Below are 23,615 nucleotides of genomic sequence, written 5' to 3' on the forward strand. Positions count from 1 at the left end.
TCCAATTTTTTTCCCTTATGCAAAAATCATTTAAACATTAATTTACATTATCTGCAAGGGTTGATCCAGGGGGGGCAAAGGGGGGCTTCAGCCCCCCCTTCAGCAGAAAAAAACGATGCTTTTTTTATATTGTTTTCTGTTGTGTTGACGGAAGAAACTCAATTAGCCCCCCCACCTAAAATTTTGGCTGGATCAGCCCTTGCTCTGTCCTGATTGGTTATCTTTGTCAAAAGAGTTCTTTTCAGTGTCTGAAAGTTGTAAAAGTTATCAGAAATCAACCACAAAGACAACTTTATAATTTTCTGAGGTTCAAAACATATTTACTATACCTTTAAGCTTTGAGAACAATAATTTATAAAATGACAGTATATTGGCCATACATTTTGTTAAAAAATATGTACTATTTACATGATAAAAATACCAACACCACAGTCATTGTGCATTGTACTTCAGGCGTGGCTGATTGTTTATACAAGGGTGTCGTGAATACCAGCATACGATGAATATAAATAATGTTATGGACTATTAAGCAGTTTTGTGTTCCTTAAAGCAAGAATAAGACAAAATGCAAGATATAGAAAAGTTGGTACAGCTTCTTAAGAAATTCAAGGCTTTAGAGTACCTTCGGTCCAATCTTTATTAGTCCTGCTTTTGTCATTTGCCTTTAAAGAAATCAAACTGCTTTCCAGTTCATGGAATTTCAGAATTAAATTTGGCAGTTTTACAGCGCTTCTCAATTACATGGGCAAATTAAGTCGTACAATTTTCTGTTGTGACAAAGTAATTTTTGGTGGACCTCAATCGAGTCGTTTCTTCGTTTTCTGTAACCCTATTTTGTCTTGAAAATTTGTACGATTTTGCGCTCGTGGTCAAGATGCCCTAAAAATAATTAAGTAGGCTGTGTAAGAATTGAAATATTCAAGTCTTTTCTAAGGTTACCCACAATACTCCCATTTCAAGTTCACCTTTGCTCAGTCTTAGCCTCAATTGTGGTATAAATGTGTTCTAACAATACAAGTTGATTAAAAAGTCACAGGTTTTGGTTGAATAGCTGAATATTATAATGCACAACTGAGACTAAGGATGAGCAAAGATAACTAAGTTATTTCAAGTCTTGAAACTGGAGTATTTGATAACTAGCAAGTTTTTTCTACAAATAATCATTGGAAAGGATAATTGACAGTGTCTGCTACACTTTAGATAATACTATCAGGATTATCAAACTAAACTAAATCACTGTTTAAATATTATCTTGTGCAAAAAATAAATGGTGAACAAAATTTAGAAGTAATTTTTCAAAAATGGTAGAAATGACAACTTTCACAAGTTAGAGGAAAAATGATGTAATATGGAATGGTCGGTGCAAGCATATCATATGAATGAGCTTTATGTATTTTAAGATAGGTAGGAAAGTCGTAGTTTCATTAGGCTGGAAAGTTGTAGTGTCATTTAGATAAACCTCGAGACAATTAAAAGTCCTAGTTGATGTTACTTAGTAAAATAGTAAGTAAAATAATGAGAATATACTTAATCATATGCCCAGGTTTATCCAATATTTCTACTACGCTTAGCTAAGCTAGCCATTGATTTTAAGACACCATCACATAGGCTTGGTAATCTTAGGTTAGAATGCCAGTGGATGATATCTGAACTATGTATGCTACAAGTAATTTCACAGAAATGAGGAGGTATCACCTCCATTGGCAAAGCAAAGAGCAAGGTCAGCTTTGATATAAAATAGAAGTTTTTGCTGCTTGATTTCATGCTTTAGATACAAAAGTATTAGTATTTTAAAGGTGCCTATTCATCTAGATATAACTGCAGTTATCAGCAGCAGCAGCAATCTTGGAGTTTTCTTTAAAACAGCTATTTTAATTATGAAAGATAGAAGTGACTGGAAGCATAAAGCATAAAGCCAAAACATGACAGAATACAGGTCTTGGCACTGGATATATATCCCCAGTGCTGGCCAAACTAGAGTGCAACTTTTGAACCTCGTTTCAAAAATAGTCCAAAAAAAGCCATTAAAAGAACTAGCCATGCGGAGCTGCAAGTGTTAGCAACCTTGATTTGTGAAGGGTGGCTTGCAGATTCACTTGGCTGCATTTCAGGATTTGTCCAACAAGCGATAAGATGTAATGCACATCAAAATTATGGTCAAATCAAAGAAACCACTGATATTTTATTATTCGTATGATGACCTGCAAATGCTCCACATTCATCAGCCATCTTTTATAGCTCGTTTCATCAGGGTATTCGATAATTTCCCCCACATTTTTGATGCAGATTTCATAGACACTTGTTTCCCTTTTAAACATTATAGCATTTTTTATGGTTACTAAAAATAGATATTGCAAAGCTTTGTATGATCCAAATGCAGACAAACATTGCAAAAAAAGGCTTGATTACATGAAAATGAAGAATATCAGTCAAAAAACCATAGTTCCAGGAATCGGAAACAACAAGACTACAATGTTGCAGCATGTCAACATGTGCACTTGGCTTGGCTTGTCTGCATTTCAATCCTATGATGCATTATTGTGACGGCACTTATGGAAAAAATCTATTTGCACACAAGAATGACTTAGTCAAAGGTTAGGAGAATACTGATGAAGTTATGTACTATTATGATTTTGATAGTCTACTGATTTGCCTTGGTATTGACAATATTTCCCTTAGGTATGGATTATGTGTTAAAATATGGATACGTCTACTAGGACCTTTGTCGATTATGTATAGCATTAATATATATTTATATATATATGTATAATTGATACATTGATTTCACTTTTTTACAACTCTTATACACATGATCATGGTACACTGTACATGTTACTTTAAATATCATTAATTTCTTTGTTTAAATCTTACTGAACTTCACAACCCACACCACAATCACAGCTTACCTCACCTTAAATGTCCCGTCTTAATCAACTCACACCAAGTCTCAGAAAGTAAGATTTTCTATTCTTATTACAACTACCAGTTCTGACTTTGCTTCCACACCCTTGCTACACATCTATACCATTTTATATTCACATCTGACAACGATATGCTTTGTAAAAGCACCCTTTGTGCTCTATCAGAAAAACAAAGAACTTCTTCCACTTAACAATGCAAAAAATCACATGAAAAGGAGTTTCTCACCTCGGCAATACATGAAAGGCAATATAATTAAAACTCTGCATGTATTCATATAACAATAATTAATACCTGTCTTCCAAGACTCAAACTTTTCAAGCTCAAGTACGAAGAAAACAGAACTTTTTAGTTTGTAATTTTGTCCAAATTGCTGCCAGGCTTTTGGAAAACAAATGAACTGTTCAGAAACTTTAAGTCTTTGAACATGATTTAAAGGCGATTTAACAGTAATTTTAAATTTCTGGCTGAATGAAGAGTGTTACTTGCTTGGCAAATGACTATAGCGAGAGAACTTTTAAAATTTCTAATATGGCTATACTTAGAGACTAGTGAAAATAGGTGATTACGTCTTGAAAATAAAATTTGGATTAAAAAATTAGCGATGGTAAACAATCTTAAAACATAATACGGAAAGTCTTGATGGTCAAAATGAATCTCACGAGCTAAAACTGTGTAAACACTAAACACTAACCTTTGCAAACCAACAAGAATGATTATAACCACTTCAACTAACAAATTACTAATACAAATTACTAGTAAGAAAAAAAAAGAAAGCAAACATGAGTGAAGTTATGAATTCCTAACCCTGAAACTTGAGTTTTTGCCATTAGCAAAACTTTATGATACTTGGATTCCTATTCTTGTATTTACCATTAGATCACCTTCACTGCCCTCGCTAGCAATGCTTGCAGTACTATATATGTCGTCAGATTCCCCACTTGCATATCCCGTTTCTTCGTCATTTTCTACATCAATTTCTTCACTTGTCGTTGAGTCTCCTTCGGAGCTCCTCGGTCTTTTAAGTTCACTATCTCCTTTAAGGAGAAGAAGTTTTCGTCGCAGAAACATCTGTTCCTGCGCTAATTTTTTCTTTGATTCAATAGCCTCTCTTTCTGAGGACTGTAGAACCTGTAGAGAGTGAAATAATAAAAACGATATTGAGTACAAATAGAGTCTTACAAACAGCATCATCTAATGATAACATTCTTCATTTGCACCTCTGGGTCAAATGTACACAATGCTATGAGATGGTATATGGATTACTTTACTGACATTCATATTGTCATTATAAAAAGTTTTTCAAGTAGATTGGATAATAATGATAAAAAAACCATAAGAAAAACCAAGATGAAACAAAAAGAAAAACAACTTTCTTAATTAAGAAACGCTAGATATGTTTGGCCTTTGACATGCTAACAAAAAAACTTGTGGTAACACACACATGTGTGCATTTAAAATGACAATGAAAAAACAAATGACAAGAAAAAAAACATGGTTATCAGATGATTTACAAAACACTAAACCTACCTATCTCCTTGATAATATATTTAACAAAAAACTAACCCAAATCAGAAAAAAACTTTAGAAAGCTTCTACTCTCCTAAACCCAGTTATTGTTTCACTCAATTATTGTTTCAATAAAATTAGCATTTGTAATACTTCATTTTTTTGTTTCAAGTTTTGAACCGCCTACATTTCAACATCAATATAGTGCTGTATGTTCCCAATAAAAGCCTATTTGATTCTTTTTTCCCCCACCTGCTTTAGTTATCAACCTTAGACAAAGAAGTACAAATTATAATAAGCAATACACCTGCAGTTTCTTGTGCCATAGGATTGGCTAGGAAAGAAAACAAGCCAAGCCAGAATTAAGAAAGTCAACAGCAGGAAGCTTGTTTCCTATAATTTTGGACAGAATCATTTGCATGTGATTTAAGAATCACATTGCTCACACGTACAAAATATAACTTGAAAGGGATATTCTCAATAAAGAGAATATTTAATAGAGGAATTGATTAAGTTTAAGTTTTGGGACGAATTACTGGCAGTTTAATAGAAAAGAGTAATTTATAGCAGTCTTAATGACAAAGGAAGACTCGATCCAAGCTTTGACTAAAACAGTTAAACTTTCCTACACAATAGACCAGCACAGACATGAGTCTAGCTCAAACTTCTCCTTACAAAAACAATAGTAAAGTATTGGTTATTCTACATTCATCATGTCATAGCAAGAACGATTTTTTTACGAAACATTCACCACATGCTAAGAATTATGCAATTCCACTGGAACTATAACTAGAAACTTTTTTGATCACAGGATGAAGACTGAATAGCACTATCCTGGAACTTAGCAACATCTTTAAGTTAAACAAGAATGCCAGATTGATAGTAAGATATGCAGACTTTATGACATTAAGTATATTATCTAAGACAAGTACACTTCAATTTCTTGGTTTGTTTGAATTAGGATGATTTTTCGTGTGTTTTTTTGCCTACTCCATGTTAGAAGAAAAAAACTTTTCTGTTTAACTCGAAACTCAGGAATTGTGAAATCACTATTGGGTATAACCAAGTTTGGTAGTTATAATAGAAAGCACGCTATTTTGGTCTAAATTATGAATAATAATGAGGGCAAGCACCTGTTTCAAAAGGAATAATTATACCCAAGGCTATTTTGAATTAGAAAGATAAATGTCTCAGGAGTTTCCATGAACAACTGGAAAAGACACCTATTAGAATGGCAGACAATTTCAGATACGCGTTTTTGTAGAAAAGTTGGAAACCAAGGGCTTCCTGTAGACACTGAAGTGGCTTTTATTATTCCATAATGTGGTTAGAAGTAACAGGTTGTCTAAAAACATCCAACCATCTGCTTTAGTAGTCAAGAATTTTCAACCATCTTATTTCAATGTTTTTATTTCATATTCAAAATTTGAAAGATTTTTTAAGTTTTCAAGAAAAAATTAAAAATTAGGAAATCGAGAAAAAAAATCATAAGTGTGAAATAAAATATGAAGAAAGCCAAAGGAGTGCCTGTCCATAATTTCATCTTCCAATTTTGATTAATAAATTTTAAGTTACTACTCTGAAGAGAATTCAAGATTATTCTAACCTTTATATATTGTTGTGCGCTCTGTAGAAGAGCTAATGTGGTCGCCTTTTGATGTTCTGGCGGTGACGGGACAAGATCTTTCAGAAGTTCCAAACAGTCCCTTAAATGTGCTCGTCTAGTGATAAGGAAACATTGAAAACAAATTGTAAGTAGATGTTTCTTCGAGAGGGGGATTTTTTGTTTTGGACGGGTATAGGATTTCAAATGATATCATATCAGATCAGAAGAAAGTAAAATTAACAACACATGACAATTTTAATTCAAATAATAACAGGAAATCACAACGTTCAAATTCAAAAGAAAAAACAATAGATTGTCAGATTGACTCGTGTCCAAATCTTTCCTTTTGAAGTTCTTTTGTACATTTTCTTTGTGATTCGTTAGAATTTAACGCCGATGATCACGAAACCAGTCAAGCAAACATTTTTCAATGCTGTTGAATTCATTTTTTCAGGTTGACGATGGCTGCGCTTAGTCAACAGGTACCCGTGAACCTCAAATCTTCAAATTTTGACAAGCCTTTGGTTTGAATGTTTTCCATGTATTGAAAAATCAAAGCACTTGCCCTTCACAGCCAGCAGAAAAATAAACAATCTTAATGTCCCATTGGCCTAAAAACCTGCTTTAGAACTCAAATATTCTTATCTTTGACGACTCCCGAGATAAAAAAGTGAATGCGCGTGTCTAAGATCAAAAAAATATTCGCACGTGTACGGTGTTGTTATTGTGAGCCACGTGGCAGAGTGCTAAAATAAGTCCCGCGCTAACCATTATAAGTAGTTAACGAATTTATTTCCTTACGCTTTTCTTTTGTCCCTTCACTATTTTTAACGAGATATTTTTCAAACATTTTCCTTGGTGACTGGGAAGTAATCAGAAAAATATAGAAAACTCACCGGTTTTTTTCCAGCTGGTTGTGTGTTGTCCGACTGGTGTGAAGAAGCGATGGACAAGAGGTGAAAAAATACGGTTAATTGACGACAAGCATATAGCAAAACATCACAAATCAAACACAATTGCAAAAATATAGGAGAATTTCTTTAGTTCAAACACAGAATATATATATTAGCGGTTTAAAACTGTGGGGCTAAGTAAAGAGAAAAAACAAAAATGTAAACGCGCGCCTGGACTTTGGTTGTCGTTGTGTTGTTAAAATTTATGAAACATAAATGAGCGCCTAGTCCGTTCGCACGAAACGCCTGAGACCCACTTTACGGACATTAAGATATATAACATTTGGGATGCTGAGTCCAAATCACACTAGATAATTCAAAATTTCCTGTTTTAAAAGTTTTTGAAAATTTTGGGGGTCTTGTAAGAAAAATTTTAGGGAAATCCCGGGGAGACTTGAAACTGACAAAGAAGCGAATAATATTGTGGCAGTATGTAAATTTCATACCCCTCAGTTTCAACACTAGACTAGGCAGAGGCTGGCCTTCTGTGAGAGAATTTTGTTATTATGAATCGTGGAACTTTTCCAAATCCTAGTTGGGCAAAATAGTCCGTTAATATGGCCTTCGTTGGTTGTGTACACAACACACTGGACAGCAAAGTCAGGCGCCATAATTTCCAACACAATCCCTCGGCTTGTCAAATCCCTCAACTTGGTGGGCCGAATCCCAAAAGCTGTGTTCTCGTTTGAGGCTATTTGACACGCTGGAGAGCTTAAACAACAACCTACCTGTAACTTGGCGATCTTCTTGTAGTCTTTTTTACTATTTTAATAGGGGTAGAGCATCTTTTCTTGGCTAAAGTTGGGCGGAAAATGGACATAATCGGGGCGTGAGAACGGCATGCGCCTCTAAAAAACATCAATATTTCTAGTATTTTACCTTCATCTCTTTTCTCTAGGATCTTAGCAGCTTCTAGAAGTTGCTCAATGTTATTCATCATGATTTTCGAAGAAGAAAAAGCCCCAAAACCAGCGAAATTTCCGAAAGAAAAATTATTCTGTAGATGCAGCAGATCGTAAATACTGTTTATGTGAAAATGAAAACAACAGTGTGTCACGCGCAAGACGTCATGGAAATCATACGCTGCAAGGAGCAATCTGATTGGTTAAGAGCCACAGAATATGTCATGAGGGGCGTTGGATACCAGTTTGAACCAATAAGAAACAAGACGCATTCGACGTGTGAATCCACATGTGCAGTACGGTGTTCCACATGGGCAATAAACGATAGAGAAAAGCTACCCTTTAATATAAGCATATTGCTTTTTCGGTTTAAAAATTCAATACGAAATATCATCCTCTGTAATATAGTTTAATTTTTTCCCCAAAGTATATTTAATTTCCGTGATTTTTTTGGAGCCGAGGTCATATCACATGTCGTTCTATGACAGCTCCTGTTGAAAGGTCCGGTGAGGCCTTTCGATATAAAGCTGACATCAACGCCAGGTCATGCGAGAGACAATACGTTTTCTTTTGCTGATCAGCACTTTCGAGGTACAGGATAAGGCATGTCCTAGACTTGCTTGCTTATTCGCCCACGTATCTGATTTGCGTCACTGCCTGTACTGTATTCTTTATACTGCTTTCACGGAATTGGCCGATCCTAGCAACATCCTCCAGTACTGACTTAAATCGTTTATTCCCAGAGGTCCACTTAAGACAAAATATCCCTCCTTTTAGGGTACTTTTATGTAATATTTGTTAGCGTTTGCTACGCACGTAACCGATTTAAAAAACGATAGGCCACAAACCGGACCTGTAAAACAAATGCCTTGTACATAATTATGATAGCTTTGCAGATTATTATAATTATTTTCCTCGAAATCATTATAAAACATATTTTTTAGTTTCTCTTGTCGATAAATAAAACTAAAGGTTGATACCAATAGATTTGGATGTGGCAATTTTATAGTAATCATCTAGTGAGTTGGTAAAAAAATCTGTAATTTGGGATGGCAAGTTTTGCGCCGAACGGACTTTCGCTTTCTAGTCAGTACTAGTCTCTTGCAGTACATCGTGAATATTAAAATCGGCGACGCTTGTCCTTTCGTTAGTCATGCAAGCTTTGAAAATAAATTAAAATATATGCTTTTAAACCAATCGTAAATGTCAGGATTTTAAGGCAGTTTTTTTTTTTACTTGGGTAGAAGTGAATTTGTACAATCGAAGTAAAAATTGCTGGACAATTTGATTCGTGATATGGCCTTTAGCAGCCTTAATTTGGTTTATATTGAGAACGGTATCTTATATTTGGATGTGGTTGGGTTAACATAAATCAGCCGCAAATTTATAGTCTAACTACTCCGACATCGCAGTTTAACACTTTATTACATATAATAATTCCTTTTTTATGTATTTAAGGAAATCGTAGCTAATTTTTCTATTGCTAATGATGGGTTTTGACATATTTGGCTGTTCGGTGTTGAAGGATGCCATCGTCTGAGATACTATGAGTGATAGCTGTCAAATATGCACTACAAGTTATTCCCTTTAGTTGATTTTGAATGCAGGCATTCCAAAAATTGTAAACAACGACGCTACACTTGGGCGCCATTCCTATTCTTTTGAGAAATGCAATCTTTTTGGACCATGAAATCTTTTCTTTAGTGGCCTGGTAGAAGCGTAGTGGCTCCTGTCATGAACGGCAAAACCACGTCTTTTTGCTAAGTGACCAATAGTATGCAAAACATCCAAAGGCGTCCCTAGCTATTGGACCAATTTCCCTTCTTATTTCATTCGTTTCGAATTCTTTTACAGTGAAAGGATGCCTATTTGGAAACCGGAATTTGAAGCATTGTTCGTGTTATTCGCTTTATCGTCTGATGCACGCAACAGAATCCAAAATCTATTTTCCTTTCCTTTTTTGGAATACATGTCCGAGCTTCCGCCATGAAGTTAATCCAGTTCTGAAACAAGCTAAACTGAAAAAGAGAGTAATTTTCCGCAAAATTATTTTAAAATGGTAAATAATCAAATGCAAAATTTGGCATTGTTAAAATAATGTTTTCAAATCTTATTTTGAACAGAGATTTAACTCGATGTAAACACCACATATTTACATTTTTTATGAGGTTCACATGATCCCTGATGGGAAACCAACCGCGCCGACTCTCCCGGACCGATCTTGCATGATATTTCAAAACAAAAACCTACAGTTAAAATGATTCCATCAAACACGAACAAACATAAAAACTAAAAACTTACAGAATTGATTGATCTAAATAGAACAAAACTGTTTATAACTTGTTTTATATATTTTCCCATTTCGATTTTACTGCGGCTGTGTATTCAAGTACATCTTTGCAAGGGGCTAGAGATATTAAAGCCGGGTCAACTGATAAATTCAAGTTAATGGTGAACTTTATTAATTCCTAGCAGCTAGAGACAAAAATGCCAAAAATAAAAGAATAAAATCGCAATGAAATTTATGGGAATTTAAATCTATTTATCTTGTCCCATCCAAAAATTGATGCTTAAACTCGTTACTATTTGCACGTGAAATCATTCTGGTCTATTTTGATGCATGAGTTTTCGTGACGACAGTATCATTGATCAAGATGGAACTAGAGGGTGCCTTTAAAATTGAACGTGTCTGTGCGCAGCAGAGTCGTATAGGTAAATATTATTAACGAGCAAAAGGAGGAAAACGCTATGAAGGTCAAGATCATTGCGTGGGTCTTTTGACGCAGGGGGTGGGGATGGAATAGTTGGAATGGTTATGAAGTTTAAATATTTCATGGGGGATGATCGGTCAAGGGAATGGTCAAGGGTATTCAGGTGCATGTTGCTTTTTATCCATCCATCCGACCATCCTTTCATTTTTTCTTTTCTCATCTATTTTCATTTCTTCCTTTTCGGCCTTTTTTAGTTACTTTCCTTTATTTTCCTTTCAGCTTCATCGGGCATTTTTTTCTTCATTTCTTCTTCTTTTTAATTTATATCCAAGCTTTAATATAGATAATTACATCCGCGTCAAATTTGTTACCTCGGATATTTATGTATTTTTTCTTCCTCCATTGTACATGAACTACATACTAAACGTCCTCCGTTTCACTGTCCTGTCAAGCAATAAATTGCGACATAACTGATATTTTCCTCAGCAATCACGCAGTGACATGTGCCTTCAGATTTGCGGATAACATCGATATCAATCGATCTCTTGCAAATTAGAGCATCCAAATCAGTATCTAGCCAATCAGCTGATAGCTGTACATGTAGCCTATTTCACAATACATATATATGCAACTACTTCAGTAATCCATCTCCTCTAAATCTGCACGAAAGAAACAAGAAAAACATTAAAAACAGAACAAAATCTAACCAAATTTGAGATAAATTCAATTTTTCATAACGAGTTTTTTTTCCCATTATACGAACGGAAAAAAGGTGAATGCATGCAAAACGTTTGATATTTTTGTTAATCGTGACTTCCGGAGAAAAGTCTTACATTAGCCTACTTAAGGCTTTCAACAGTAACGATCGAATGAGTTGACAGTATTAAAGAACAATATGTCATTTTACTCTCATAAATTTTGTCTCAAAGTATTAAGTCAGCTTTTAAATTGTCAAATCGTGATACATAAGACAATCGTAACTGTTTTCCCATTTATCTCCCTTACTGAAGCCATTGAAAAATCTCACGTATAAATGTGTTACAAATGCATGGTCTCTCACTAGATTTTTCTTGATTTTCTCTCTGTTCTTTAAACAAGATGCTATCAAGACCCTATCTTATCTTTCAGAGCCAAATATGTTTATATTATTTTTCTAGTCATTTGTGTTTGACAGCTAATCCAAATAATCATTTGGACGTAGACTTGAGTGAAGTGTTAACTAATTGATCATTAAAGTCCGAAGAAAGTGTTTGAAGAGCTAGGATTACGTAACTTCTTCCAATTGAATATTCTGGAATTTTCTCTCAAAAGTTATTTTAATAACTTTAAAAATAGGTACAAATTTTTTATACTTGTGAAAAGAGAGTTCCATATAGTATTTGATCCTAGAAGATTTCTGTGGTATCGTTTGGGACAATATGATATGTTGTATATTCCGTGTTGGTTTGTTTGCACATGTCTAGCTTGTTGGCCAGTTAAATAGACAGCAGTCCAGGAAATGTTTACTTTTCAATTTTGTGTCATTAAATTGAAATTTTTTTTTTTCACTGGGAAATAGAAAAGGAAAGGAAAGGAAAGGAAAGGAAAGAAAGGGCCGAAGGGAGGCAAAAACCCGCCAGAAAAGTCCGGAAATATTCAGAAAAATTCACCCAAACATTCGAACCACCACCATTTTAAACATTTTATTTAAAAAATTAGAATTTTAAATCAGAATTGTAAAAAAATTCCTGGAACTTTTTGTTTATGGGTTACCTGTGTGACAAGAAGCACAGGCAGCCCAGAATGATGTCTGACTTCAACCGATAGAGTCTGGGACTAGAACAACAAACAAACGCGCGGCAAAGTTCGAAGTAATTTGAACTGCTGTCAAAATAACCTCTTTTTTTCCTTTAAAAAATATACTTTTGTTCAAGAAAAACGGCATTTTTAATCGTTAAAGGTATCCTTCAACGTATGGCTTGATAGAATTTGATTTCATTCGTCGAAACGATGGCAAATCTTCCCAGAATCCGCAACTATCAAGACTTGGTGAGTTTGAATAATTCTGCTGATCAAAACTTCCACATTTAGTTCAGTTATTCTTAGGGACCGTTCATTTTTTATCGGGAGGGGGGGGCTGGTGGTTTTTGGAGCTTTCTCAGAAAAAAATGTATAGCCCGCCTAGTTTGGTACAAATTTTTTGTATGGCCCACCCTCTCGTTCATATTTCATTGAGATGCCCCCCCCCCCCCCCCCCCCCCTTCCCCCTCTACCAATTCCTCAAAAATACATATATATGTTTGTGTACAATTCAGTGAGTTCTGTAATTGTAACGTTACATTGATAATCAAAGTAACAGGGAGTACTCACATTCTAAAGTATATACATTTCAAGGCTGCCATTGTAATAGGGTTAACATCTAATTGATCGATCATTGTCTCCTCAGTACTATGATATCTCCGCATACTTTTTGTTGTTAGATTCCATACTTCAGATAAATATATGGTGTTGCATTTCCTGTTGACGTCCCTATTGTCTACAACAGCTGTCTACTTTAAATTTTTACACTTTGTCCAACACACCGATGGGGATATGACAGACTTATTGGAATTATCTTATTGTTCATGTTTACATTATCTACTTTCGTTAAAGATAGTCGAAGGGTATAAGTATAAAGTTTCTTACCGGTTGTCGTAATTATGAACGTCAGACTGTCGCTTAAATCAGTTCACGAGCGGTTAGAGTATCGTACCATTCTGTTGAGTCATTCTATTGTTCTCTATATACAGTTTTTGTTTCTTTGTCTTTGAGTTCTAAATCATTCTTGAGAATATCAGGTGGTCTGCAGCCTTTGGCCAGGAATGTAGGCAATACACAGGGATGACTTTATATCATCAAGCAATACAAAAAAAGGAAAATTGTTTAATTTGTTGAAATTGTTTTTAAAAGTAAAAATAATCCAATTCATTTCTATTCACTATTTTTCTGCCAGAACGTGAAACATTAGGGGATGCTTTGTCATCGTCATTGCCAATGACTGCAAGAATTAAGTCATCGACTTCGTCATTATCATCTTCATCATTATCATCTTGATCAACATCTTCATATTCGGATTCTTCTTCTTCTGCATCTGTGTCTTCATCCTCGGTATGTATCCTGCTACTGGCCGGTTCACTTTCTGTGCGTAGGTGATGGTTTTGAATAACCAACACTTTCTCGTCTTTCCTCTTCTTCAAGTGGTCGTTAAGATCATGGTGGAGCAAATATTTATTTAGCTCTGCCACTCGTAGCTTTTTAAGATCATCGACATTCTGGACTAGCTGGTCCCAATCGTAATTACAGTATTCTTTGTCTTGAGCTTTTTGTTTTGCTTCTGCCTTTTCTTGCTTTCTTTTTTCTTTTCTGTATTCTTTAATTTCTAGGTGTTGAAGGTAGTCAAACACCAATTTTGGCTTGACGATCAGTTTATCAGCGAATGTGGCAACACTGTCAGGGTCAGCTGTCACTACTTTCTTGTCTTCAAACCACTTTATCAGTTGTGTCCTTGGTTGCCAGTCATCCACATCTCTGTTCTTAATTGGGGTCTCGCTATAAGATACATAGTGGTAATCTGGAAGGGCTGACCAGTCTGGGTATGGTCTTGGACATTTGGTGATTGACGGTCCGACCCATGTTTGGCAAGTTGAACACTGCTGCAGGTCTGAACATTTAATGAACTCCCTGTAGTTATCCCCATCCTCGTAATGATTTTCAATGAACAGCTCTACTTTTCTAAAGTAGCAGTGCCCAGGTACCAATTCGGATTTCGATCCAGCTGTGTGGTATTCCATGAGATATTTTGTATTATAGAAGAACTGACATTCTGGTCTTGGAGTCACATGAGCTGACATGTATCCATGGGGTCCTGGGGATTCATCAATTCTGTCGCAAACCTCTTGGCAACAGTACCAAACATTACGCTCAACACATTCTTCTTCAAGAGCTTTGATTTCTTCTGATGTTATATTCTCCAAATCACTTTCGCTGATTTCTTGGTGTGGCTGGAATTTATTAAAAGGAAGGGAACCTCCATCTGATACTGCATCTCCTATGCAAGCATTAGTTCTTTCAGCAGGACATGGATCATTTACTGCTAGATGAATCCTCATCTGCCAGTCAAGATTGAACAGCCTAGCCAATTCTGCATCTCGGAACTTCACCTCGAAATTTGTAATCGAAACACCAGGTCCTTTGTCTGTGCGCATAAGAAATCGTGGTTTGGGGGTACTTGGAAGGTTACGTGATGCCATTTCCAACATGAATTTAATGCAAAACGAAAAGCGGGCATTGAAAAAGTAATTGCTAATGTGACTGAACACAAAGAAGCATTACAGCGGCTGCTGGACGACTGCAAACGGATTTTTAAAGGCTCTGCACAGAAGTTTACCTCAGAGAAGAGAAAGAAGAAAGAAAATAAGAGGAAAACAAAAAATAGAAGACAGCAGCGATATGATGCCAATATTAAGCGAGTATACAGTATTTGTATATCAAATCCAATAGATGCTGAACTCCCCAACTTCTTTTCTTACCCTCCATCCATCAAGGTCCCCGAACTATTCATTGCTGTCGAAAACATTGCTTCGGTGAAAGGCGGCATAGAAGCAAAGTGTGTCGCTCAAATAGTTGCAAATCACCTCACAAATGCAGCTGCTAGTAGACTGCTCACAAATTTACGAACAAAGATAGCGGATGAAGTCTTCTCTCACCTTTATCCCGAAGAGCAGGACACCAATTCAAATACTGATGCCCATATTGAAGTTGGCTTACATGACAGTGAGGACAATGTCAATGATGATACTGATGAAAATGAATACAGCGATGGTGACGATGCTGCTGGCACTGATGAAGATGGCGAGAGTGAGGAGGAAGACTTTTAATGGACTGCTGATATAGCTTTATCACTTTCGTTATTAATATATACTATAGATATTTATTTTTACACATTTATAGCACATTGTTCCTGTTTTAATTTCTATATCGACTGTAATAAAAATTTATTAAGGAAAAGTATGTTTATAAAAAGCGTAGCCCCCCCTCTCAATGCCTCATGTTGTGCCTGGCCCCCCCTTTTTTGGCAATTTTCCTCGGGTGGCCCCCCCCCTCAAAACCACCAGCCCCCCCTCCCGATAAAAAATGAACGGTCCCTTAGTTGAATGTGTCTGATATTTTTTGATTTTAAATATTTTTATGACTTGGAAGTATGACTAATGACTTAATATTTGGATCGCGATAGGTTTGTTGTAGGTTTATTGATAGACGTGACTCGATAATGTGCTTGGGTAGTAGGGATGGACGATGGATAGATAAATGGATGGATAGAAAGAGGAGTAGTTGGGTGGATGGATAGATAGAGGGGTAGATGGATGGATGGATAGATGGATGGATGGTGGAGGGGTAGGTGGGTGGATGGATGAATAGAGAGGTAGGGAGGTGGATGGATAGATAGATGGGTAGATGGATGGATGGATAGATAGATGGTTAGGTAGATGGATGGATGTATAGATGGAGAGGTAGGGAGGTGGATAGATGAATAGAGGGGTAGGTTGGTGGATAGGTGGGTAGATAGAGCACAGGTTGATAGATATAACCAAAGAAGTTCATCATCATTATTATCTTCAGAGATACAAGTTTATAAGAGGGTTAATTAGACATGAACATCAGCAACGTCGACATCAGTTCCTCAAGCAAGCAGCTGAATGGACATCTAAAGCCATTGTATCCCTGTCTCTGGCATCTGAACCAATCAGATCAGCTAAACAAGCTACTCAACTTGAAGGGGTAATTTTATTTTGCCAGTAAAGCATAAAGCAAGCATCCACAAGTGATTTTTATCTATGCATCATTTGTCAAACTTTGCACTCATACAATCAAATATACTATGTTTTGCTGTTTTTTAGGTTGGTGCAATAATCAGATCTCGTCTTGATAAGATTCAAGCTGAAAATAATATCAAACCAGATCCTCCAAATCCTGGTAAGGAAATGGATTGAACCAACGGTCACAATTCTCATACCATGCAGGGCCCAAAATAATGTCCAGTCAAAGGACTATGTCTGGCCAAAATTGGTAATTGTCTGGCCAAACACCTCTTCGGCCATTCCTCTTGACTAGTCGCATAATATTGAATGGTCACATGTTGATCTGAAGTGCCTGGTCATCATGTGCATCTGAGTAGTGGTTATTTTTCGCCATGCCAAGGCAACTTCAGAGCTGCACATTTTCTTCCATTTTTGACTTCTGTCAATCAAATATATTTACAGTAGTCTGAGTCAGTGATTTTTTTGTTTCAAAGAAGCTGAATATGAGAATATGAAAATGTCTTTCCAATGAGGAAATGTTTCTGTTTTTTCATCAGGTCATCATGCTAGCACAGGGTCAGGTCTTCTTGTTGCATTGTTGAATGAAAGTGAAGCACTAGGGTAAGTCAAGAATTTTTTTTTCATGAAATCTCAAAATGGTTCCATCCTCTGATCCACCAAACCTGAGGAGATGAAATAATGATTGGTCAACTGGTAAAAACCAGCCAAAGTTGGCATTTGTGCCACCAAACACCTCTTAGGTTAAGCTGATCCTCTTGACTGATCGAAAGATGATCAGTCTGATGTGGCTTGTCGTCATGTCTGGCCATTGAGCAGTCATTATTTTTAGTCCTGAACATGACAAAAGAAATAGAAAATGCATGTGAGTGTTGTATGTAGTTATTAGTGTGTAGTAAAGCATGCAAGGATAGGCAAAAAAAAGAGAAGCGTTAAGTGAAGCATGATGCATAGTGAAGTGCTTCTCAACACTTCTTGAGTGTTCTGCCAATCCCCAAGTGCTTTATAACATCACACAGAACAGCTAGAAAGTTTTCTTGTTGCTTTCATAAAATACAAATTAAAATAACTATTATTTTGGATATGCCTATGCAAGCATATGTTGTGTGCTCTCATAACGCACATGCTCCCAACGAATCACACATTCAAGGTTCATAACAAGCATTTTATAAAATTCCTTTTGCTGTGTCATAGTTCTTCAGAGGGAGGGAAGCCATTGGTTCCTGAGCCTGACTTGAAAGAAGCTTGTCAGTTGATTTGTGATGAGAAGTTCAACAAGATCCAAGCATCAGCTGATGGAACACCAGGTAAGGGACACCAACCTTATCTTCTTACAGTGAAAATATATAATATCTTCAAAAACCCTCAAATGTTATTGAGCCCTGGAACAACCACTGGGCGGATCAAAGGCAGTTTAGGCTAACTCACAGATTGAACTCTGAAACAACCTATGGGGTAGTCAGGATACAGATCAAATTAGAGTTTAGCTTGTTAGATTTTATGGAAGAAGGAAAACAAGAGAACCTGGAGAAAAACCCTCTAATCAAGGGTTGCGTCCAAACAAACTCTACTAACTAAGAGTCTAGAGAGAATAAGAGAAAAATATCAAATGCCCTTGGTAGGATATTTTTTTTGATATTTTTCTCTTATTCTCTCTACTTCATTATATACACACCGAACGCATAATTTATTATCACTAAGAGTCTGGGAATCGAACCCCAGACCCTAGAGGTGAGGTGTGAGTGCTCGACTGCTACACCACAACTGCTTGATTGTCCCACCCTGTGATAGTAACAAAACCAAGTTTATAGAAAAGAGTAAGATTACTAAATGAAATCATCATCACCATGGTAACAGGAGGGCACAGCATTTTATTACTTCAAAGTAATGAGCCTTTCATTTTTTGCCATATTCTAATAGATGGTGTCTTATTTTAGTGCTTTGTCCTGCATGGTGGAGAATTAATGTTCTCATCAGCAGAGGTTATGTCAAAAAACGAACCAGAGGTATTGATGTATTTTTAATAAAAGCACACTCATTAAAAGGCACCAACATATACTATGTTGACTCACTGGAGGGTAAATTTTCACTTGCAAGTACTAACTCATTTAATGTACTGTACAATCCCTTTTTCTTTTCTATTAATGATCATCATCATCAATTTCCTCTTTGGGGACCACTAGCATAGTGTTCTTACCAGGAATTTCTTTCAGGGGGTCAAAGGGCCTATCAATCCGAAATTTAGGGGCCATTTAGAAAACATTTCCAAAATCTCCAAACAACAAATAATAATGTTTTTAGCCAGTAACTCTGTTGCAATTCTACAACAATGTAAGACAGTGGACTTTCATGTGGACTTTCACCTTGTTTATCGGCAATATAATGCGACTTTTATTATTTCAAAAGTACTATAAATCTTTTAAAACTATCAGGAAGTATTCTTTGAATAATTCATGCGCCCTTGGGAGCGCATAGAGGTGACATTTGTGCGCCATTTCTGATTTTTATGCGCGAATCCCCCAATGGCGCGGCCTGGTAAGAACACTGCTAGCATACAAGAACATCAATCCTGCCTTTATGGTCAAAATATATCAAACATTTATATTATTTTTTTAATCTGGTCTTAGGGAAGCAAGCTGTTTATGAGCTGTTACCAGAAGGTGAACAGATTGCCATGAGATTACGAGGTAGATCATCTTTAAACCTCTCATAGTGCAACCCATAGGCATATTGAAACTTTGACCACATCCTTAAAATTTCAGGCAACCATCCTCCTCCCGTGCGCATCAGAAATGTTCCCCCGCTTCCACAAAGTCCTGCTAAAGGAAGAAAAAAGACTCCATCTAGCACAAAGAAGGCTATAGAACCAAGATCTGGAAATTCTGGTGTGACTGAGCCAACTGCCGCTGCATCTGCAAGCAATTTTAAGGGACCTTTGTATTGTCATGACAGAGGCACTGATGGGTGAGACAACTTATGGAATAATGGACAAATCTCTCTTTTTAATTCTCATTTTGATTATATATTTTATATAGGTAGAAGTTTTGTAAATAAACAAGTTAAATTAAAATTGTTTGAACATCAATTGTAGTTATGATTAATTTTGTATTTTTGTGTGTTTATTTCAAAGTGTTCTGATGTTGGTTGATGATCATGAACTTGGAGGAGATAGAGTAAGGTTGGGAGAGGTATGTTACTCTATGTTTCAACCAATATTAGATTACAGATTTACAGACAAAATGCTCTGCAAAGAAGGGAATAAAACAAGCCATGCCAGAATCAATGAGACTTAATCTGATAATAATGTTTATTTTGATTAAAGTTGTGTCGAAGACTGAAGGAATGGGATGTCCAGCACAAGACCACACACCTCCCCTGTGGGGACTATTTATGGCTTTGGCGAGAGAATGGCAAAGAGGTTGCATTACCAATCCTTGTAGAAAGGAAAAGAGCTGGTTAGTTTTTTAAATGATACTCAGATACTTGGAATAGGATGGGACAGATGGGATGGTACAAGGAAAAAGTGTACCACTTGGGAACAAAAGTAGGCTTAGACAACACAGGGTTAACTGGTGCGATACAGGGATGCCTCAGAGAGTTACTCACAGTGCAAAGCTGGGACGAAAAAAGATGAAAAATGGGACTCCCATCTTCTCCCACTCTCCATTTCCCTCATTTTTAACAGCAGCTTATCCAATTCCCATTCTTTTTCTTTAATTTTGACGTCTTTTCTCATTTTCAGATGATCTCGCAGAAAGTATAAAAGACGGGAGATTTTTATCTCAAAAGGACAAAATGATACGATGGAGGTTGGTATCCGTGACTTAACGAGTGGGCTACCTTTGTTAGCTTTAACCACAGGAACCCCAAAACTAGTAAGGACTTTCAATGGTTATTTAGTTTGTGCTGGTAGATGGTAGATGCTGTAGCTCACGCTATCTTTATTCCTTAAGTGTGTGAAGTGTTTAAGGGTGTGTTATTCTCGTACCAAGACCCTTCTCAGCTTTCTAACGAAAAAAATCTATCTCACTGAGAAGAGTCTGAGTACGAGAATGGGGGTGTGTTCCTTCATTCTCCCCGCAAGCCCACTTCGCATCCTCCCATAAATTTTAGATGAAAGATTTAGAACAAATGCCTCTTATTTAAGGGAGGAGTTTGGAATACTTTCCAATGAAGTTAGCCTTCAGTATGTAGTGGAATCAACCCCAGAAGCTTATCGCGTGAAATGTATGGATGGGTGTAACGGTGTTGGGAAGTGCGGCAACCCCACAGTACAACAGGTTGAGGTAAGTTTATGTCCTGTTTACCCTGCTAGGTAATAATGGGTGGTGTGCATTGGTAGTGAACTCGCCTCTGCTTTTGCTGTCACGTGCCGCAAAACCAGAACAGGATCAGAGTTGGTTTTGGGATAAGAATCGGCCATTTTGTTTTTTCAATAGTGTAACAAATTTTAGTTTATAGCGTCACGCAGCAAGTTTTTTGTTGCTTTTATGAAATACAAATAAGAATAACCGTTATTTTGGATACGAATAACAAAATATAGAAAGTGTGCTTTGTGCTCTCGTATTGCACGCGGTCGCAACCAATTACAGCGCGAGATTTATAACAGATATTTCATAAATACAGATAGCTAACCCTTTAAGCCATGTTCTAGTAGAATTTTCTTTTGTCTTTTTCATGACAGGTCGCTATAAATGAACTAGAGAAGAATACAGATATAACATTAATTAAAACAGAAAACCTGGAAATTACTGTTGAGTATCTGGCGTCCATAACGGCAGAATTACGACAAAGGTGAGTAGCCCTTGTTAGTTTTGGTGGTTCGTTCGAACTGCCACAGGCATCGCAATATTAAGAAGCGCCTTATTTATTATATCCCAAAAAAATCTTGTTCTTTTTTCTAATAGAGTCACGAATGGAGACTTCCAAACGTTGCGTCTTATGAACCAAGATCGTCCATTGCCTCTAACAGACATGCGCAGTAAATCAACTGCGTCAAAGAAGAGTAAAGTAACAGCTACATCCACTAAAACCATTGCTGATTTACCCACTACTGCGCATGCACTGACAAACAAATTTTCGTCGACCCACCAAATTACGCATGCGCAAAAGGTGGATTCAAAGACAAAAGATTATGAGAGGACTACGCATGCTCAGTCTTCCACTTCTAGTTGTTCGCTCCAAAAGGCGGGAAATAAGAGGCGTGGCTCCTACATCGCGATCGACGTGGAAGACATTATTGAAGAAAACCCTAAAAAGGCCAAAAAAGTTGTTAATGTCGAGCTCCTGGATGATTCGCAAGAGGACTATTTGTTAGAACAGTCCCCATTTGACGATTTGTCCAGTAAGCCATTCTCTAGTAGAAACGTTAGCTCGGTCAGAGAAAGGTCTTCTTACGCGGAGAACTCGCAGAAATATTCACCTCCATTGAATCCAGCCAATCAGGTCCGGGAAAAATCCGATAATGACGAGGAAGCCAAGATAGTGGCAATTCGTGACGTCATACCGGATGCGAGCCTCGACGCGGTGCTTAGCGCCTTGTGTTCTGCTGGCGGGAATATTGAACTCGCAGTAGCTAAACTTCTTGATAACCCTAGTAATCACGATAGAACTGCCAAATTTTGAGATCCAGCGTGAAGAATATTTTGTTTTTATGTGACGGGTATTATTACATCCACTGTGGGACGCAAGGGAGACTTGCAGTCCCTTTGAATAGCATGCGCGGAATCGTGCCTCAATCAATACCTCATCTCCATGACATAAATGGGTAGCATGGGTGGCGTTCGCGGCTAACGCGTCGTCTTTCACCGCTGTGAGTCCAACGGGTCGGGTCGCTGGTTCGAGCCCTGCGGTCGCCACATGTGAATTGAGTTTGTTTGATGTGTTGTTCTCTCCTATGCTACGAGGGTTTTCTCCGGTTTCCTCCCTCCATAAAAATCAACATGTGAGTTGAGCGTTGTGTGCATAGAATATTAAATGTAGTGGTAGTGCGTGTGAGTGAAAAGTGTCCCCAATTAGTGCGAAAGCGATAGAACGACTAGACACTTAAATAAAAGTTATTTATTTATTTATTTTTATTCCACTTTACAAGTTCTTTTTCGAAAGTGTTATAGAAAACCTTTTATTAACGTCCATCATGCGAAACCCTTTCTTGTCGCGACGGCAAATTGTACCATTCGCACTAATTACATCAGTAATTAAAAAGAGAAAACTTTCTCGTAAAGCAAAGGTTTTTCAGTTTAAAACATCTTTTTACTGGAAACTTTTTTATGACAGCAAACAGCCCTACATTATATTTCTTACCGTGTTGAAAAAAAACGTTTACTATTGGACATTAACAACCCCAAGGGCCTCTAACCACGGAAAAACATGATTTTGGTTCAAGTTCAAGTTCAACTAATTCTTAAGTTTTCTTTTTTTTAAGGTCAAGTTAAGTTATTAGCACATTACTAAAATAGCCAAGCAAACAAAATATTTTAAAGTTTATAAACGTTACTGTTGGTATAATATTTTAGGGCGTAGACGGTGAATTGTTTTTGTCACTCTCCTAAGTTTTAATGGTATAGAAAAGTTTGAAATATATTTTTTAGAAAGAAAACGACTTTTTATATTAAGAAATTTATAAATATCATCGATAGATCAATATAGAAACATTTAAAAAAATAAAGAATATCTAATAATACTAAAATTGAATACTCTAAATATATTATACAATTGAATATATTATCCACCGCCACCCTGACATGGCCTTTAATATTGAATGATATTATATTGTTGATATTAAACCAACGAAAAATCATTTTTAATATTCGACGACCGTCGATGGGATCCAACAGGGTAAGAATTATTATTTAGTAAAAATTTAATGACATCTAGTGGCGGATCCAGGGGGGTCGAAGGGGTCCACGGAACCCCCCCTTGAAGGTTTGATATTTTAGGTAATAGAAATATGTCTTATATAAATTTTGATTAAAAAATATTAGTAGTTTTGCGTTGGGTCGTGTTATTATAACCTGGTCCGTTACTAGATAGTTAATTAGGTGATTTGAGCCTATTTTTTTGTCAAACATCGACTAAACAAAAGAGAGAATTATACACAGTTTAAGAAACGGAACCCCCATTTGAAAAATCCTGGATCCGCCACTGAAATCTAAAGCCCCGTTTACACTGGCGATTTTTGT

The 23,615-nt window shown here is 36.6% G+C and overlaps 3 protein-coding genes and 2 long non-coding RNA genes across 5 annotated transcripts; 1 reads left to right on the top strand and 4 right to left on the bottom strand.

Moving 5' to 3' along the window:
• Positions 1–291: 291 nt before the first annotated feature.
• Positions 292–8,039, bottom strand: LOC116303540 (max dimerization protein 1). The gene is made up of 5 exons (XM_089025535.1): positions 7,867–8,039; positions 7,716–7,782; positions 6,931–6,963; positions 6,035–6,149; positions 292–4,050 (listed from the first exon to the last, which is right to left on the bottom strand). Exons 1-5 carry the CDS (start codon positions 7,925–7,927, stop codon positions 3,760–3,762), a joined length of 567 nt encoding a protein of 188 aa, XP_088881661.1. The 5' UTR covers positions 7,928–8,039; the 3' UTR covers positions 292–3,759.
• A 1,256-nt stretch (positions 8,040–9,295) lies between these two features.
• On the bottom strand, positions 9,296–10,283 carry LOC116303547 (uncharacterized). The gene is made up of 3 exons (XR_004197972.2): positions 10,191–10,283; positions 10,046–10,109; positions 9,296–9,907 (listed from the first exon to the last, which is right to left on the bottom strand). It is a non-coding gene; the product is annotated as an uncharacterized LOC116303547 (long non-coding RNA).
• Positions 10,284–10,778: 495 nt separating this feature from the next.
• On the bottom strand, positions 10,779–15,358 carry LOC148914165 (uncharacterized). Its single transcript, XM_089025551.1, has 2 exons — positions 13,265–15,358; positions 10,779–11,259 (listed from the first exon to the last, which is right to left on the bottom strand). The coding sequence occupies exon 1, from the start codon at positions 14,875–14,877 to the stop codon at positions 13,522–13,524; it is 1,356 nt and encodes a 451-aa protein (XP_088881677.1). The 5' UTR covers positions 14,878–15,358; the 3' UTR covers positions 10,779–11,259; positions 13,265–13,521.
• LOC116303531 (uncharacterized) lies at positions 12,442–22,501 on the top strand. The gene is made up of 14 exons (XM_031713088.2): positions 12,442–12,628; positions 16,238–16,396; positions 16,516–16,591; positions 16,974–17,037; positions 17,629–17,741; positions 18,372–18,440; positions 19,062–19,121; positions 19,197–19,398; positions 19,565–19,622; positions 19,757–19,889; positions 20,177–20,243; positions 20,582–20,720; positions 21,119–21,228; positions 21,342–22,501. Exons 1-14 carry the CDS (start codon positions 12,590–12,592, stop codon positions 22,057–22,059), a joined length of 2,007 nt encoding a protein of 668 aa, XP_031568948.2. The 5' UTR covers positions 12,442–12,589; the 3' UTR covers positions 22,060–22,501.
• Positions 19,724–20,252, bottom strand: LOC116303533 (uncharacterized). The gene is made up of 2 exons (XR_004197968.1): positions 20,041–20,252; positions 19,724–19,867 (listed from the first exon to the last, which is right to left on the bottom strand). It is a non-coding gene; the product is annotated as an uncharacterized LOC116303533 (long non-coding RNA).
• Positions 22,502–23,615: the final 1,114 nt, after the last annotated feature.

The sequence above is a fragment of the Actinia tenebrosa genome, unplaced genomic scaffold (genome assembly GCF_029948245.1).
Source record: "Actinia tenebrosa isolate PJP-AT-01 unplaced genomic scaffold, QUT_ActTen_1.0 PGA_scaffold0__85_contigs__length_37466705, whole genome shotgun sequence".
Classification (NCBI taxonomy): domain Eukaryota; kingdom Metazoa; phylum Cnidaria; class Anthozoa; order Actiniaria; family Actiniidae; genus Actinia; species Actinia tenebrosa.